Genomic DNA, 15,256 nt, shown 5'->3' with positions numbered 1-15,256 from the left:
CAACAAGTCAAGTACTGCCACCAGACTTAGGTTCCGGCCAGTCATCAGACTATGGGCTCAGAGCCAGAGAAGTGATATCAGGTTTATGAGGAAGAGAAGCAGAAAGCATCAGATGAGGGGTGAGAGCAATAGTACAGTGGGTAAGGTCTTTGTCTTACACGTGACCAATCTGGGTTAGATTTTTGGTACCATATATGGTCCCCTTAGCCCTGCCAGGAGTGATAGCTGTGCACAGAATCAGAAGTAGTAAGCCCTGAGCACTGCTGGGAGTGGCCCCCAAAATAAACTCTCTCACACACACACACACACACACACACACACACACACACACACACACACACACACACACATACACACACACAAAGACAGCAAAAAAGAAATAATCAGAGTAGTCATGAGAAAGGTAACTTTGCCAAGCAAGATTTAGGGAGGTGACAAAGGAGGGGTAGGGGCAAGGATTCCCTCATGTCATTCTAGCAAAAACAAAACAAAACACACACACACAGATAGCAGATAAATCATGGGATGACTTTTCCATGGGTGATAGTCAGAAAATAAAGAAATAAATCAACATATATTTTGATGAGAAATGTTAATAGAAGTATGCCTGAGGGATGTATGCTGAAGCTTGTTTTACTTAACATTCTCCAAACCATCTGGAGATGGCAGTAGTAACTGGAATAAAGCAATATGTTTTAATACTGTTTCACAAAGCAGAATTACTGCATTTATTACTAAGTATTTCCTGTAACAGACATTTTACTGCCATCTTTCACTCCTAATTCATCCAGGTCTTTGCTTTCTCTTCTTAGCCCCCATCTCCCTCAGGACTTATTCCCCCACCCAGCCAGAGTGGGCGGGAAGAGGAATGCAGGGCTGACAAATTCTGGATTTGGAAATTTTGAAAATGGTCAATCTAAAGATCTGTGTTTAAGCTATGTCTAAAAGATCTAGAATATAAAGACAGTCACCATATCAAGTGTCACCAAAGTATAAAATTTCAGAAAAATCAGTATGTTATGAGTCAAAATAGAAAGGAAAAAGAATCTGAAAATAAAACAACAGAGTGCCCTTCTTTTTTACCTATATTTTACAGTGTCAGGGGCCAAGCTAGGGCCTCACGTGAGCAGACAAATGGAGGATCCACACCCCCTATTCCAAGTTTTTACAGAGATAGGAAGAGGCATCTAGAACCAAGGCTAATTCAGTTAGAATTAGAAGACTTGGTCTAGCTTCCTCTTCCTTTTTTGCTCTACAGGGAGCAAATGCTTAATCAATATTTGGTGGATTAAGAGAGGACAGTTGGAGAAAGTAAATAAGTAAGTATGGAATTAAATTATAAAAGTTATGTGTTCTTCCTCAATACAAGGATACAGTTCTGCATAAAGCATGTTGACAAACAAGAAAATAAGACAAAGCTCAAAGAGCTCTGAATCAGTGGTCATGGTGCTGAGGTCACTGGCAGAACACTGACTTGGCATACGACAATGAAAATAACTTGGATTTATGATGCACATATATGGCCCTTATCATTTCCTGGAGTAAAGGGATAGGAGAGGGCCTCAAAGTCTTAGTCGAATACAGCCAAGCAAAAGGCGTTGTGTCTCGATTTAGCCAGACTTCATGGGCATGGGTCCTGTGCTTGGAATAGCCTATGATTTGTTCAAAGCTCAGCTGTGGAGATCTTGAAATTTTTTTTTGAGGGGGGGAGGAGCCTCCTAAACAGTGCCAGAGGACCAAATGTCATCCTCCTCCCCAGCCTATGTTCTTGCAATTCTTCAAACACGGATGAATAGGATACTGAGCCCCATAGGGTGGTGTGTTGGCAATAATGTGACCAGGCTATTCAACAATCCTAAGGACTGTAAATAATAACAATAATAATATAAATAATATAAATACAATAAACAGTCTAAAACTAGTTTGGAGAAATGCACAAATTAATGTAGAACTCTTTCCTGGAGGTCGGTGTTTAAAAAGTGAAAAGGAAGTTTTCGGTTTTTCCAGCCACAAAGAGGGTCTAATAGAAAGTGAGACCTCCATTCTAATGTCTATTACTGCTGTCAATCTGACTCAAAACTGAAATGCAGCAGAAATACCCATCAATTATTTCTCCAAGGACAAAGTTCCTTGTCTTATCACTCTTTGCCCAGGTTGGAAGAAACCACAATTTCTGAGGAAAATATTTAAGAAAAGAGGAAGGATCTTCAAGCACTGCTGCTGAATGTGGAGAGACAGAGTCATTTGAACTCCATGCCTGTTAGGACTTTTTATTTTTTTCAATTTTTAAAAATATATTTATTTAAACACCGTGATTACAAACATGACTTTAGTTGTATTTCAGTCACAAACAGAACACCCCCCCCCCCCCCCCAATTTCACCAGTCTGTTAGGACTTTATAGAATCTGGAATCCCTGAAATTTAGCCTTGGAAATTAAACAGTATATCCAATTGTTAACGATGACTTGGCTAACTTTTCTGTGGAATGGATCTGATGGGAAAACAAACTTCTTCCCGGATAGGCACTGGCTTTTAACATTAGAACAGTCTTGTCAATGAAAAGGCTTCAAAATTTAGGGAACAGAAAATATAGGAATAAAATGCAACAGGCCTATAGAGTAGAACCTGGTCTTCAAAACAGTGAGCAGCGCTCTTCCAAACATGCTGATTGATAGAACTGGACACTCTCCTTTCCTTTTTTTTTTTTTTTTTTTTGTTTTTTGGGCCACACCCGGTAATGCTCAGGGGTTACTCCTGGCTATGCACTCAGAAGTTGCTCCTGGCTTGGGGGACCATATGAAACGCTGGGGGATCGAACTGCGGTCCATTCTAGGCTAGCGCTGGCAAGGCAGACACCTTACCTCTAGCGCCACCACGCCGGCCCCAAATTCTTTTTTTTTTTTTTGTAACAAGTTTTTTGTTTTGTTTTGCTTTTGGGTCACACCCAGCAGCGCTCAGGGGTCACTCCTGGCTCTATGCTCAGAAAATCGCCCCTGGCAGGCACGGGGGACCATCTGGGATGCCGGGATTCGAACCACCGTCCTTCTGCATGAAAGGCCACCGCCTTACCTCCATGCTATCTCTCTGGCGGTTTATTCCTTTCCTTGAAAAAACAGTTTTACAGTGAAAACACTATGCTGTTTAAGGCATCTGTTCTGTTTTCTTTTTCATGATTAGGAAAAAATCAAATACAGGATCTCCATATTTTAAAAACATTTATAAATTTCATACTTATTTCATTATTATGGGAAGATAGTGGCTTTCTCTAGAAGGGATCTGAGCCTCCGATGGATTATCAGGGGTCAATGGACACCAGCTATTAATACTGCATCACTGTTTATAATGCTAAAGGGGGTCAGCTTACTTTTAACACAGAAATAAAGCAGCGCTTTAAAGTCAGGGTTTACAAACATTCTAATGAAGAAATCGATTGGGAACAACAACACATGCATTAGATAACCAGCAAGTGCACTAAAATAGAGACACTACTCAAATATTCCATTATGTAAATGAATTCAAAGATATTTCATGACTGATCAGCTAGAAGGGACATAATGATTTATAATTCAAATAACTGAGCACTGAAATCAAATTGAGCTAATATATATTTCTAAATATGCAAACCTGAAATAATCGTTAAAAATATAAATCAATGTATTCAAGTTGAAGTCATTTGTATTCCGTGGTTTTAAAATGTGATAGCTTTAAAACTTTTATCTAATATTTTAAGTTTTCTTAAAATATTTTTTATTAACTTCAAGAGGAAGTACTCAAAAGCAGTAAATAGTTTCTAAAATAAAAGGCTATCATTTCAGGATTAAATAAATATAAAACAGGTGAGGTGATGACAGGATCTTAAATATAAATAGCAGGTATAACTAAATTAGGCATTATTCAAATTATACAAAAAGGAATACAAATCAAATTAATCTTTGATTAGGTTTCAATTTTAACCTAAAATAGAGGGTAAGTCTAAACAATAGCTATGTGCTATAAAATAACATAAGCTTCTTTCCAGGTAATACGTTCTCAGAGTAATTATTTGTGAAAAGGCCAGAGTTTGCAATACTAGGAAGTACTTATAAACCACTTCATATGTTAGAAATAAAGAGTATTTCAGCATTATTATTAAAAAAATACAGGTTGAGGGTTTTTTTAATAAGAAAAAATACGTATCTTAAAGACCAAATGACCACTGGAATTGGGTTGTACATCACTTTCCAGTAAAAAGGAAAAACAGCCTAGACAGGTGTAATTTATCATTTTTCTGATTTAATATCAAAGAAATATATTAAAATAATAAAAAGAATCCTGAAATCCTCAAAATTTGTAGTGATAAATAGCCCTCCCTGTCTTTATTGCATTATACCCACTAACAGAAATATTGCATGGTGGATTTTGCCAGACAAGGACGATTATTTTCCAATAAAAAGTTGCATATTAAATTCCAGCACAAAAGTGGGTGTCTAATACTTTGGAAATCTTTTATGGTTTGCCAAGGAACACAATTTTAAACTTAACTAATACAAACATATTCTTGGAGTGGACCTACATTGGAGACTGCCATTCAGTGCACCCCATTTCCAGAACATCCTCCTCATTTAAAAACTGCTCATCTCCATGTTTAACTCAGTCAATGCTTATTTTTCACAACTCCTATCTATGTGATAGCTGATGGTTGAAAGGCTACCTACAGGTTTCTCTATCATTGGCAAAAGTGTTATCAAATGAACCTAATAAAAAAGGTATGGTCCCTCATTTTAGATTTTAAAACGTGCTAAGGTCTGACTTAATTACATACATAACATATAATGGGAGATCTTTGAATATGACAAATGCAACTTGGTGGAGTTACTAACCAATCAAACAGTCAAAATGTATACTTCCATTACTATTACTCTGTAAACCTTATAATGAATGAGAATAATATTCTTTGTAGCTGAAGAATATTGAAGGTATATTTATTATTGTAAATTCAGGAGTTTTTTGTTTTATTTTTTGGGCCACACCTGGCTATTCACAGGGGTTAAATTAGGAGTCACTTCTGGTAGACCTTATGAGATACTGGGGATACAACCCAGGCTGGCTGCATGCAAGGCAAGAAGTGCCCGACCTGCTATACTATCTCTTTAGACGAAAGTTTTTAAGATATTTTAGAAACTGACTTGTAGTTGTTGTGCCACACCCAGTGATGCTCAGGGGTTACTCTTGATTATGCACTCAGTAATTATTCCTGGTGGTGCTTGGGGTAACCATATAGAATGCCAGGAAAAGAACCCAGGGTTGTGTAGAAGACAAGTGCTCTATCCAGCCCCAAGTTTTTCTTTAAATTTTATTTTATTGAAAGCATTGTGATCTACAAAGTCCTTCATAGTTGGATTTCAGATATACAAAGAATCAGGGTCATTCCCACCACCCGTGTCAGTCTCTTCCACCAATGTTCCCAGAGTGCATCCTATACCACCACCATTTGCTCCCTGGCCTGCCAGTGTAACAGGCCTATTTAAGTTTAGGTAGTTAAAGTTTGGGTCTCTTGATTCTACTGTTGTTGACTTTGGCTTGGATATTTAGTTATGTCCTTTTTTTTCTCCACCAATGCATCTCAGACCACTTGGCCTTTGGTTCACATCTTTTCTTTCTTTTATTCTTCTTAATTTTATGCAGAAATATGAAGTAAAACAAAGTAATCCATGTCCCAAGGCCACTCCAAGTTTTTAAGGTATTTTTAAAGAACATTTCTTAAAATTATATTAACACACACACACACACACACACACACACACACACACACACACACACGGTGACCGTTGCAAGGCATAATTCCTGAATGCAAAGCTAGGAGTAAACACTAAGCACATTCAGGTGTGGCATCCACCCCACAAAAGTTCAATAAATTAAAAAAAAAAAAGAACTCCCTAACAATTACTGAAAATTATGTACTAAAATACATGTGGTTGCATCATTTCTTACATAAGCATTTATTAACCAGGGCAGGAATAAAATAGCTTTAACTAGTTAGGAATATATATTTACATATATATGCACAAATATACATATATATGTACAAATTCAATTGTGACTGTGAATGAATGCTTCATAAAATGGAGCTGTGTGTCTTTCACTATAGTTAAAGCTAAATAAAAAACTTATTTTTTTTAAAAAACCTGAAAAAATTATAAATACAGAAAATATCTGCCAAAAGAATGTGTTGCTTAGACTATTCATAAGCATTATAAGAGGTATAATAAAAGAATATCCAACAGAAAGATCATTTAGGAACTGAAGAAATGATAGGTTCACATCTTCCCCAGTATTTGAAGTTTGTGACACTACATACAAAAATGAAAAGTTCTTACAAATATTTGTTTATGTTGGGAGAACATATTAATACACAATTTGTGTAAGAGAGATGATTTAGATCTCAAACATCTCTTGATGTAAAAAGCAGGTTAAATACCAACAGCATATTTTCCATTCCATTGCTTTTACAGCACACTACCAAATATAAACAATCAATGTACAATGAAATGCTTTCCTCCAACTGGTGTCTAACCCTATAACATTTGGTTTAATAAAAGTAAAAGCTGCTAAAATGTCTCATAGGAAAAATGCCAGATTTATAGCTAGAGCAACTGTAGTTAGGATTAGAGAGCTTTAATGGGTGTTGGGAGGGTGGCAAAGATGGTTCACAGTTACTGCCAAGAATGGGGCGATCAACTTGGGGCTGCCAGACTTGCTTCTTTGGATCATGACTATTTATCTTCTTTTGCTCTCTTCAAGCAAGACAGCATGGTCTTTCTGTAAGGCAGGTTATGAGGGATGCCAAATGAAAACACATGTGTAGTCTATGTGCAAAATTAGACTCGTTTCTATGACCAGAAATGAGTAAATTCTAAACTATTAAGGATAATCGATTGAAGGACAGTTTCCCAGAAGCCTGACAGTCAAGGGCTCTGAGCAAAACTCTCGAAGATCCCAGTTTACAAGTCAAAAACAGTCAATTTTTGAAATTAGTTCACTTCTTTTTAATTTAAGAAAATGCTGTCCAACTGAGTGAAAGGCAGTGAACTTTTAAAAAATAGTGTTTTGAAGTTACACTCTGAAGTTGAACAAATTCAAGTCTCTATGTCTTTTGGATGGCGACTTTTAAGTATGTTTAAGTTTTCAAGTGGAAACAGTGCTACTATACTGAGACTTAAAGCATAATTTTAGTGCTCTTATTAAAATTAATATTATGGAGTAATTTAAACAGTAAAAAGAGATCTCTCAGATTCAAAGCAATAATAAAAGGGAAACTATTAAACAAAAACTCACATTTTGGTCATGAATGTTTCTAGAACATGGCTGTCATCTGTTATTCCTAAGACTTCTGAAATTCGGGCATATACCTGCATGAAAACATTTAGTTGTGAAGTTTTTTTTTTTTCCAGTGCACATTGCTTTCACAAGGGAAAAGAATGGATGAGTAAATGAAAGATTTAAGGGAAAAAATGGTAATCAAACTTTTCCCTTTGTCTTCCAGGAAGCACCTATTATTTTGAAATACATGCGCCCCTACCCCCAAAACACGCTTACATACTCACATCCGGTACTCATCTTTTTTTTTCTCCAAGTGGTAAACTATGCCTTTTTGAAAGATGGAGTCTCCATTTAAAAAATGCCCATAACTTCCAGCATATCACCCAATAATTCCTGAATTTGTTAGGCAGTTATAAAAATAAGAATTAAAAGAATAAAAAAAGTTACAGAATTTATAGAAATGATCCCTGAATATCTTGTGAGTTCCCAGAGGCAGAGATAAGTTTTATTTTTCATGCTGAAATCCCAGGCTTGGGGGAATTCTCAGCAGAACGCACCAGCCTGGAACTCCACTAAGCTTCTGACTGACGTGTGCTGGCCGCAAAAAGTTTGAGGTGCACCATTTCAGTCCTAAGTCAATTATAAACACACAATATCGTGTTTCAAGTGGGAAAAAGCCATGGGCAGCCAATGGAATATTCCCTGATAGCCTGGCAAGGCTGAGAGGTGGGTTGATACCTCCAAACTCCCTGATGATCTGGTGTGATTCCAGGCTCTCCTGCCAGAAGCCAGCTGTGTGGGATTTCTCTTCTGTGACTTGATCTCCTGTGATTGTGGCTTCTCCCTTTCTCTGGAGGATCTGTCTGCTTCCCTAGGTAACAGCAACTGACCTATCCTCTCTGCCTTGTCTGTCTCACAGAAATTCTGGCATGATGTACTGCCCCATAACATGAAGTTAAGATCAAAACGACAGGGCAACACCAATTATGCAGTTATCGGGCTAGGCTGGGGAAGAAAAAGCTGTTTCTTCTCATATCTTACATTTGGATTAAACAAAAAACTTTTTACAATTAGTTAAAAAACTAGAAGTTCATGATTTAGGAGTTTGACACACATTTGCTCCTCTATATTTGCCAGGAAAGTAAACCAGTGGGGAAGGAACAGGTGGACAGGGCAAGACCAGGAAAGCTGGGTAGAGGGAGAACTGGGCCACAAAGAAAGGCAGAGTGATCTTGCCTAATGTTGAAACTCCAAGAGAAGCACTTCAGCTATTGTATCAGAAGCTACTCATGAGAGTATGCTTCCATCTGTGTTTGAAATGATCAGTTTGTATGCTCAGAGGCACATAGGAAGGAGGTAGAAAGGGAAGATGCCCCCAGTGCAATGTGCACTGGGCCCTCGAACTCAGCCTTTCAGAAAATGGGACTCATGTTTTAGGGAGACTTTAGGGTGTAGCCCCCAACCACCTCACCACCCACCATTCCCTAATGGGGTCACACGAGAGCCCCACAGGTCATGAGGCTTTGGGTACACCTTCAGATCTGAGCTCACATGCTGACCTCTCTGCTCCAAACCCCAATTTGGTTCCCCTTCACTGAGTCTTGCTGGACACGAAGGCCATAGGAATCAACACTTTTCGCTCTGTATGTGGTTGTCATCTCTCCACTACATTGTCATTTTGTGAAATCGAATTCTAGCTTTTCAAGATTTTATTTTTAATGACATAGCCCAGAATCAATCTGATGCTGGTTTTACCCACGCCACGTGGAGTTCTCAAAATATAATATCCCAAAGAGAGGATTTTAACTATTTAAGACTTTTTAATATTTAAAAATCATTTTATTTTATTCTGTTTTTCTTATGTGACACTCAAAAGAGTTTTCTCTGGTGTCCCTGACATTCAAGAAAGAAGAAGCTGGGCAGGGAGGCCTGTTATGTTTTGCTGTCAAAACAGTGTCTCAAAGCATCAACTTTACCCAATAAGATACCAGCAAAAACAGTCAACATTGACACATGGCAGGGCTTTAATCCACACTTATCCTTGTAACTTGCACCACTCCTTTTATCATCCATTAGCTCTGATTCCCATTATCCCATCTAAAACTGTGTCAACGCTTTTGTCCCTCGGGATTTCTTTCCACTACTAGGATCTGACTGTCAAGCTTGAGAACTAAACAGGATCATTACCTCTTAAATCCACTTATCTGATCTACTGAATAGTAAATTGAAAAGCTCATTAAGAGCAACAATCTGATTTGTTTTCACAAGTGACAGGGCTATTTAAAATCAATGTATGATTACTGCATTTAAAAAAAAAACAGTCTCACATTTTCCACAGCACCTTATCTTTCAGAGAAGACGCAGGTAATATGAAAATGTCTTCAATTATTTAGAATTTAATTATAGCAAAGACAGACATAATTGTGAGTGTGTGCGTGGGGAGGGGTAGTGGGAAAATCTGTCCAGAGAGGAAATATATATACAACATTGTTTATCATAAAATAAAAGTCAATGAATGTTTTCCACCAAAACCATAATCCAACATTATTTAGGTGTCTTCTTCATTTTCTAAAACTATCATTTCAGCAAAAAGACTTTGGAAGCAGAAACATTCCAACAACCATTTTAAGGAGGATGATAGGCATTAGTAAATGAGAGTGAGAAGTGCTGAGGCTCTGAGTTCCATTCCTGGTCCTGCACCCCCCACCCCCAGGCCTTTGACTCTACTCCCAAGGCAGATGAAAGAAGAAACAAAATTCGTTTTCCCATCTTAGTTTACTAATCTTTTATTTTAGAATCAATTAAAATAGGGGACCATAATGAAAAATAGCAAAAATGTTTAAGAAATATCAGGCTAAGCTTATCTGCAGTGTCTACTCTTCTCTGAAGGACAGGAAGAAGGGAAATGGATGGTCAGGGCTTGTATGAGCATCTCATGGAACTGGAGACAACCTTCTCTTCTTTTTCACTGATCTCAAGCTCCCTGAGGGCAGATAACATTCTGTTTTTTTATTCCTGCCTCACGTCAATAGGTCAATCAACATGTGTTGCATGAATGCATGATGTTGGCTAATTCTATTTCATTCATGACAGATCAAAGAAAATGCAACCTTAAAATCTCTAGTTACTTTTAAATATTTATGTAACTATTCAATTGATAGACTCTAATCATAGTTAGACATGGCATTTGTTAAAGACATAAAGATTCAAGACTTCTTGGTAACAACAAATTCTTTCTACTTTTATTAAATAGTGTTAACTTAGAAGTTATAAAAATCTGATGTTTGGGGGCCGGCGAGGTGGCACTAGAGGTAAGGTGTCTGCCTTGCAAGTGCTAGCCAAGGAAGGACCACAGTTCGATCCCCTGGTGTCCCATATGGTCCCCCCAAGCCAGGGGAAATTTGTGAGCGCTTAGCTAGGAGTAACCCCTGAGCATCAAATGGATGTGGCCCGAAAAAAAACACACACAAAAAAATCTGATGTTTGGGCCAGAAAAATAAAGACAGCAGGTAGGGCACTCGCTTTGCACGTGGCTAACCCTAGTTCGACCCCCGGCACTGCATGTTGTCCCCCAAGCACCTCCAGGCATGACTTCTGAATACATATCCATGAGTAAGCCATGAGTACTGCTGGGTATGACCCAAGTTCCTCTCAGCCCATGATCTTCCTGCCATTATTTATTTTAACCAGTAATCTAGCCCTTGAAATTTTAAGAAATGTATGAAATTGCCATTATTATTCAGACTTCATAAGGCATGCTCCTAAAAAACTGTTTTAATATGTTTGTTTTCTTCTCTTTATTTTACTGTGACAGCTCTTTTTTATTTTAGAAAAAAAAAACATTTGTCTGTACATAATGCTCCCTTCGATGAACCAATAAATCCTCTGGCTTCTTATCTACCAAATCATTGTCCATATGCAGGTAGTTTAAAGGATCTTATATTTAGTTTTAAAAAGGAAAGCCAGATAAGAAAGCCAGACAAGGCAATAAACATACAATGAGCAATAAGATGAATGAGTGGTAAATCTAATTTAATAAAGAATAAAAGCATATGCTGTGATCATTTTAACTGTTTTCTTTTTCCATTCCTAATCCTTGGTCTTGGTGGGTATCTGCAGTGTCGTCGCTAACATTCTGTTTATAACTTTGAAGAAACTAATTATGTCAATCCTTAAATTTGAAGTAGATTACAGAACTGGGAAACCAGAATATTAGTTCCTAAAGGTTGTATGGATATATAATGACAGTCACAGAAATTCAATAACAGCCCTCTATGAAATGTACTCAAAAGCACCACATGAAACAAATTAAACAGAACAATGAATCTCTCATTCTGTGCAAATAAGAAAATAAGAGAAAACATTGGTTCTATAGGTTTTCATAAGAGTTGCTATAATGAATTAAGATTTTGGATAATGAATCTTCAGAAAATTACAGTAAGTTAATACCCTTAGGCATCCTATAAATGTTTAAGACATTATAACTTCTCAAAGAGCTTTAGTACATTGTAAACAGGCTCAATGCAGAAAATTAGCAGTGCTGTGAAAATCAACAATGAATATTCTGTCATCAGATGATATACTATTCCTGAACCATTTTTTCTGAAATATTCACATTCATTAATATAATATGGTATCAAGAAATTTAAAAAACATAAAAACAACGTAATACATGATAACTGTGATTTACAGTATTATTTCAGGCTTCTGAAATTACCTGTCAATCAAGATTTTTTTAACTGGTTGAAATTTGATCAAATAAATCCTGTCCCCAGAAAGAATCCAATGGAAGCAACAGGAAATTCTTTCTTAGTAAAATGCCTTAAAAGAAGCATTTTGGAACTGAAAGTGTCACTTCTTATTAGTAAGAAACTAATTTCAATATTTTGTTTTAGGCTCCAGGTGTCCTTGTTGCCAATGAGACCCTGATAAAGAGAAAGGTTAGAAAGGAGCGGTGGGAACTAGCAGCATTTATCAATGGCATGGATGGTACTCTTTGGTACTAAATACTGGGAACTCATTCATTAATGGTTAAGGCAGGACAAAGTGTATTTAGCATGATTACCCACATAGAGAGAATGACACAAACATCAGCATGTGTGACACACAAACCAAATAATACTATATAGACCCATGTTCATCAGGGACGACTAGTCATTTAAAATAAGAATCACAAAACAGAGGATAAAAATAAGGTTAAAATGTATGTTTTCTTTTTTCTTTTTTGCCAAATTTTCATTGTAAAACCCGTAATTTATGCCAAGAGCCAAATGGTCAAAGTAAGAAATTTGTTTGCTTCATTCATTCGAATACAGAGTTAATGGTACCTGATAAAGCAAAACCAGCCATGGAACGCCAGAATAAGCACAGGCATTAACGGTTTCTTTCGGTAAGAATATCTGAAGCCACCATCTGTGTGGCCATCTCGTGAAGGGGACACACACCTACCAAATCTGGCTGAAATCAGCTATTGTATCAGAAAACTTGGAGGTAGAGCCCCAGCCTCACATTTCCTGCGCTCCACATCCTGTGGCACAAAGCAGGAACTCAGCAGGTTCGGGTGCAGGGCAGCCTGCTGCCTTGCGATAATCCCCTTTCCCAGTAGGGGCCTCCACTGATGCATGGCTAAGAACATGTTTCCTCTTTTGCTTGCACCCCAGTGGGGTTTCCATGCACAACTTGGGCCAAAATCCAGGGTGCCAAGGAAGGACTCCAGATGCTGCCGGAGATATTTGTGGATAGTTACTAAACAATCATCTGTAAGCAAGAGTACAGGTACTGTGGAAAGCAGCAACACCGGCCATTTGGGAGGGATTCTTTCTGTCCTGTGCCCTGCCCAGATCCAGGGTCTAACTACCACCTGTTCAACAGAAGCTGGCTGCTTGCCTCCACTGTCTTCAGGGAGCCACTGACTAAGGATCTTCACCAGCATGAACCTAATCTTTCCCGACAGGCCTTCACTAGCCAAAAGGGACTCGGGCTGAGCACACCAGTTACTGGTCACAGGACACACAGCCCGTCGACAGACTCCTGTGGTGCAGCCAGCTGAAAGGCAACTAGAGGAGACGGGGAGTGTACATTTGTCCTGACACAGCTTTGCTCCTGCGCTGCCAACTCACTCCACGTCTGGGGCCAAGCTTCTGTTAACCCAGTCTTCTGTGGCTAGCGCCATGGTGAAGTCCTGGGTCAATACATTTTCTCCCCAAGCCCTTAGCAGAAGAAGCCGACCTGCTCCTGAAAGAAGGCTTGGCTGGTTGGGTAGGTTTTGAGGTCATGGCATGAAGGAGCTCTCTGGGCATTTTATTTATAATTCTTTGCAACATCAAATCACAAGGTGAAAAGATTAGACTTTGGAGAAGATGCTGAGGCTGAATGAAGTTGGTGAGAGGGCAATGGAGGAAATGAGGAACTGAGAAATAAAATTTGATTTTTAAAATCTCCCATATTTCCCAAAGATGTCAGCCAGAGATATATTTTGGCATGAGGATGAAATATGCTCTAAATACTGTTTAATAGCCAAATAACAAGTCACCTTTCAGTTCAGAATATCTGGTTAGAACTGACTATTTCAAGAAGGGCTAAAGCAGGAGAACCTAGATCATTTTTGTACTCTGCCATCATACTGTATAACCAATCTTTGCCTTTCCTATTGCTTCTTAGGTGACTATAAGGTGTACATCACAAGATTGTACAGCACAGAAAGAAAAACGACCCATCTCTAAACTTAATCCTGCGAGCATGCACCTATTTCATTATAAGAACTTGGAATTGTGATGAGTTGGGCTTTAGGATTGTGATTCACAACAATACCCACAGCTCAACTTATACCAACTTTTTCCAAGTCTTCTCTGAACTTTCCCTACTCTTTAGGTGCGAAACCTAAACAGTACAGAATTTAGGAACCTGCTGGTGGTGTCAGACACCAGCAAAGAGAAGAGGACAGTCGAGTTCAGAAACAGAGAGATTGACTTAGGACTCAGCTTAAATATTCTGGGAGCCCAGGAGCAGAGGCACAGTGAAATGAGAATGGCTCTATGGAGCATACTGGTATTTCCATGAACAAATTCATTGAAGATTCCAGTTAGAGAGGGAAGATCCTAAAAACAGAACAGAAATACCCCTGACAATATTACTGGCCAGTCTCTTAGAACCAGTGCTTCCCAAGGCAATATCTCTGTGCAAGTATGACTAGGGGGGCCACCAATGAATTACCTTTGGAAATGTTACCCCAAAATGCTATTCCAATCTCATTTATACCTTTCCATTTCTTTCATGCTAGACTGGTCCCTGGCTTCTTTTACTGTGGGTCTCACTCCCATACTGATTTTGAGGATTGTAAAATATTTGTCTTAAAATAATTTTATTACTTCTATCAGTAAATTTTGACTTCTATATCTTACTTACCAGGAGAGCAGTTACACTAGACCGGGGTGCAAATGACAGAGATATGGGATGCATGCTGGGAAGATGTGTGGAGGGAGGACAACACTGGTGGTGGGTGTGGCCCTGATTTATTGTCACTATGTACCTTAAAATTACTGTGAAAGATTTGTAATTCACTTTGATCACAATAAAAATTATTTAAAAAAAAAGAAAAGAAAAGGGGGCCCAGAGAGGAAAACCTTTCAGAAGCTGTGACTAGTCAATGATTTCATCTGTGATAATTCTTGATGGCTCAACATTAGTTGGGACTTGTCTCCTGGCGGTTTTTGTCTTTTGGGGTCACACCTAACAGTGCTCAGGGTAGATCCTAGTGGTGCTCAGAGGATTGTATGGGAAGCTGGGGATTAAACCCAGGTTGGCTGCATGAGAGCCAAACACCCTACTGTACTATTCTTGGGTGATATAATTTTTTAAACAACTTACTTACCCTTTAAACTTCAGTCTCCTCAAAAATGAGTTAACTATAGGATCTAATATACTGTTGTTGCCTTTTTTTTTTAAATTGGGACACAC

General features: G+C 38.3%; 1 protein-coding gene across 1 annotated transcript in view; it reads right to left on the bottom strand.

Annotated features, from left to right (window-relative positions):
- The window catches only part of RANBP17 (RAN binding protein 17), a gene marked incomplete at its 5' end in the record, with an annotated part of 271,440 nt that overhangs the window by 84,407 nt on the left and 171,777 nt on the right, over nucleotides 1-15,256 (bottom strand). The window contains 3 exon segments of the mRNA XM_049775658.1: nucleotides 6,246-6,287; nucleotides 6,289-6,330; nucleotides 7,316-7,389. Of these exon segments, the coding sequence (XP_049631615.1) occupies nucleotides 6,246-6,287; nucleotides 6,289-6,330; nucleotides 7,316-7,389 (158 nt within the window).

The sequence above is a fragment of the Suncus etruscus genome, chromosome 6, assembly GCF_024139225.1.
Source record: "Suncus etruscus isolate mSunEtr1 chromosome 6, mSunEtr1.pri.cur, whole genome shotgun sequence".
NCBI lineage: Eukaryota > Metazoa > Chordata > Mammalia > Eulipotyphla > Soricidae > Suncus > Suncus etruscus.
This window is presented reverse-complemented; position numbering and strand designations above follow the sequence as displayed.